The 3,528-nt window shown below is 34.9% G+C and overlaps 1 protein-coding gene across 3 annotated transcripts in view; it reads right to left on the minus strand.

Annotated features, from left to right (window-relative positions):
- LOC111398959 (phosphoenolpyruvate carboxylase 4-like) overlaps window positions 1-3,528 on the minus strand; it is a 25,481-nt gene that overhangs the window by 15,051 nt on the left and 6,902 nt on the right. For 2 of the 3 annotated variants that reach the window (XM_023026140.1, XM_023026139.1), the window contains exons 3-10: window positions 3,121-3,235; window positions 2,957-3,034; window positions 2,794-2,862; window positions 2,624-2,702; window positions 2,476-2,552; window positions 2,298-2,393; window positions 1,950-2,091; window positions 1,070-1,183 (exon numbers count right to left, since the gene is read on the minus strand). In XM_023026140.1, the coding sequence (XP_022881908.1) occupies window positions 1,070-1,183; window positions 1,950-2,091; window positions 2,298-2,393; window positions 2,476-2,552; window positions 2,624-2,702; window positions 2,794-2,862; window positions 2,957-3,034; window positions 3,121-3,235 (770 nt within the window). The remainder of the gene's footprint in view (window positions 1-1,069; window positions 1,184-1,949; window positions 2,092-2,297; window positions 2,394-2,475; window positions 2,553-2,623; window positions 2,703-2,793; window positions 2,863-2,956; window positions 3,035-3,120; window positions 3,236-3,528) is intronic. The other variant, XM_023026141.1, reaches the window with a different exon arrangement.

Raw genomic sequence — 3,528 nt, forward strand, 5'->3', positions numbered from 1 at the left:
TGGTTACAAATCATCACCATTTATTATCCTTTGTAGGCAAGATTGAATAACAACCAGGGTGAATATATTGGTTGTGGATGTGAGCCGGTAGGTTTGGTTGTTTGGTAGAGAAAGGTACGTTGAATTGAGCCCCAAAAACACCAATTTGAAGAACCTTGGAGCTTGCTTCCGCAACAGTTTGCAAGCCATTATCTTATGCATTATATTCTCTTGGAACCTTCCTTGTTAATGATTAAACCTCAATACAACATGATCCTCTTTTATGATTCTAGTAGCATCCTTATTCTTACTACAACCAAAAGACATTCAATATATTTTGTCTTAGTTCTACTTAACCTAAAATACCTACATTCAAATGTGATCCTCAAAATCTCTAACTTACATATCATTCCCTTTGCAGTATCAAATGTAGTTATATCAACAAGAACTACACCTAGGGACCTCAATTCGAATTTGCCGAGAAAGTTCATCCTTGAATAATGCTATAACCAACCAATACGCCAAAGAATTTGATAATAAAAATCAAATGCAGTAGAGAATAATTATTAGGAAAGGAATTAGCATTTCATAAAACAGGAAAACATCTCAATTTTCTTGGAAGAGTATCATTTATAGCAAGGGTCTAGGAACACTCAAAAGAAAAGAATTCTTAAAAGCAATGAGATATGGAAAAATTTTATTGAAGGACACTCACTCAATGGGTGAAGAAACGTAAGCAAAACCACTGCATATGTTTTTAAGATGAAAAAGTGAAGCAGCGACTGTATAACTATTTACCAAGATCAATGGAACCATAAAGAGATCATGCACAACACAAAGGTAAATATAAGAAAAGGAAATCAAAGAACGGCATAAGTATTAATGCCTGTCTAAAGGATCATTATGATAAGTTAAGTTGCAGTTAAGCATGACATTTTATAATGTAGATGGAAGAAAGACATGAATTCATCAAAATATTAACATTATTTAGAGAACGTTAATTAGTAAGGAACAAGCCTTTAACAAATACATTTGTGAACAGACACAAGGAAGCCAAGAACAGTACTTTAACCTAGAGCAGGAGTATGACCTGTGCAAGAGGGCAAATCAGCTCCAGCCGGTAGCTGTGATGGAAAGGGTGGAGCATGATGGGAATGGTGCTTCAATTGATTCCAAGTTGAGTGTTGATTCTCTGATGACATTTCTAAAAAATATTTGAACCGTGAAAAGTTGGAACTACCTTACCATTGCTTTAGTTAGAGTGCAATGCATTCATAAGAGATAGTAAAAGAACAGAATCGAAAACATTAAGAGAGAGAAGCTTCCTATAAAGTATATAGTCATCTTCAGCTTCATCTCATTAATCTCTAGTTTATTACGCCACCAAAGTGAACGTAAATGAATATGCGAAATTAATTGCGACAGTTCATATAGAAATTACAATGCATGCAGTATGCATCAGCACTAAAACGTGAAAAGAAATTTTCCGACAAAGGAATGTAGATGTTGAGGGAAAATCAAGCATGATCTAAGAGTTATGTAATTGAGAAAATATTTCATGGTTGAAGACCACAGCTAAATTTAAATCTTAAGTCAGCCAAAAGTGAATTGAATACAAAAATAAAATTGTAACTAAGGCATTTGAGTTCTCATTTACATATTCAAGCGAAAATGCTATTTTTCTACATTTATAACCTTTTTCTACAGTTCATGCACTGCTAATTTTTAGTTTTTTTCCTTCACATGTTAGGATCATTCAATCCTATTTAGTAATTCTATGATAAAGACTTCAATCTCAAATAATAAAAGAAACAATTCTCTCCCAGCACATAATTTTCATATAAATCACAAGTTCATCCAACCTCCCAAGACAAAATCAAACATTAGCAGCAACTAGCTAAGACTTCTCATGAAGAACAGCCTTCAAAAAGAAAATCAGTAGTGTACAAAAGAAAATTGATAAGAGAGACCTTTTTCCAGAATCTCATGTGCCAGTCTAGATAAATGATCATTGCATTGATTCATGGAAAGTTCAAATCTGAGGTTATCAATTTCACGTATGTACAGGTCAATACACATCCACCTGGACAAAAGAGATACATCTCTTGTGACCTGAAACCACAAAAAGTAAAACATGATGACAGAATAGTTCTTGTATGTTGTGAGATGAATTCAGGGTTCTTTGAAATAGAACGCTGCAAAACCAACCCCAGTGAGATTTGCATAGATTTGTATGCTTCAACAAACTATACCCATCCAGTGTCTGGCTAAAAGAAAAGGAAAAAAAATTTAAACAATAACAGCACCTAAAGTATCACCTTTGCTGTCACATTTGGATTTCCATCTCGATCGCCCCCCATCCAAGACCCAAATTTTATAGGTGTGCAGGTCAAGGGAAGTGGTCTTCCAGTATACTGAGGAAAGTGGAGGACAAATCATTGAAAGAAAAATTATGAACCATCATTTGAAAATATATGTAGAATAAAAGAAAGCAACCTTCTTTAGAGCATTGCTGACACGGCGTAAATAATGCGGTACAGCTCGCCAAAGTGATTGCTCCACGATATTTAAGCCTGAAAAAACACTGTTTTAGCAGTGGAAAGAAATGTGAATTGGAACATATATCCAAATATGAGGAGTTTACCAGCCCTAGCTTCATCAACTGGAGTAGGCTTGTGGCGCCTAAGCTCATCCGTTTGCCATATTGCAGTTATCTCCCTCACCTACAACATCAGAAAGAATCAACTCAAAGGGCATGGAATATCTGCGAAAAAATTTCTTGTTCTTTTTTCCACTGTTTTACGAAGTGCTTACCAGATCTTCTATCAGCATCTCGCGGTCTTCATGCCCAAGATCAGGACGATCATTATATTCCAAAAGGTGCTGTTAAACAATAAAGGCATTACTAGTCAAATTTAAAGAAAATTCATGGCTAATATGTAAAATCTCCAGAATATAGTAAAATGCTGAAAAGTACCGCAATCCTAATATGTTTGTATTGTAAGGTACGTCGGTTTATTTGTGTCGGATGTGCTGTGAGGACAATTTCAACCTCCTGCAGCATGAACTGATGTTACCGGACAAAATAGTTGATTAAACACCTGTTTAATTAGTAAACATAAAAGAGATAGTAACAAAAACCTGCTTGCAAACAGCATCATAAAGCTCATCAGGAGAAACGCCAGATTGCACGAGCTTATTGAAAGTATCGTCACAAGATTTTGACAAGTTTGCCAGACTCTTGGCCTTACTTACACTGCACGAGTTGGATGTTAGCCAACTAAACAAATCTTTAATCTTTATTAATAATTGGAAATGTCAGCATCACAATTTTTGGACTTAGAAACAAATTTTTAAGACAATTAACATCTGCATTTGCCCGGAGCGGACATGCAGGGTATATCAGAATTGGAGGGACAAAAAGGCAGTATTTGAACATTCACCTCTCGTTTGATACCCATTTTTTTCCAAAATACATTTTTTCTCTCTCTTTTTTTCAACCACACATTCTTCAACAAAATAATATTACATGCAAAACTAAAAAAATTT

Source organism: Olea europaea, chromosome 8 (genome assembly GCF_002742605.1).
Source record: "Olea europaea var. sylvestris chromosome 8, O_europaea_v1, whole genome shotgun sequence".
Lineage (NCBI taxonomy): Eukaryota > Viridiplantae > Streptophyta > Magnoliopsida > Lamiales > Oleaceae > Olea > Olea europaea.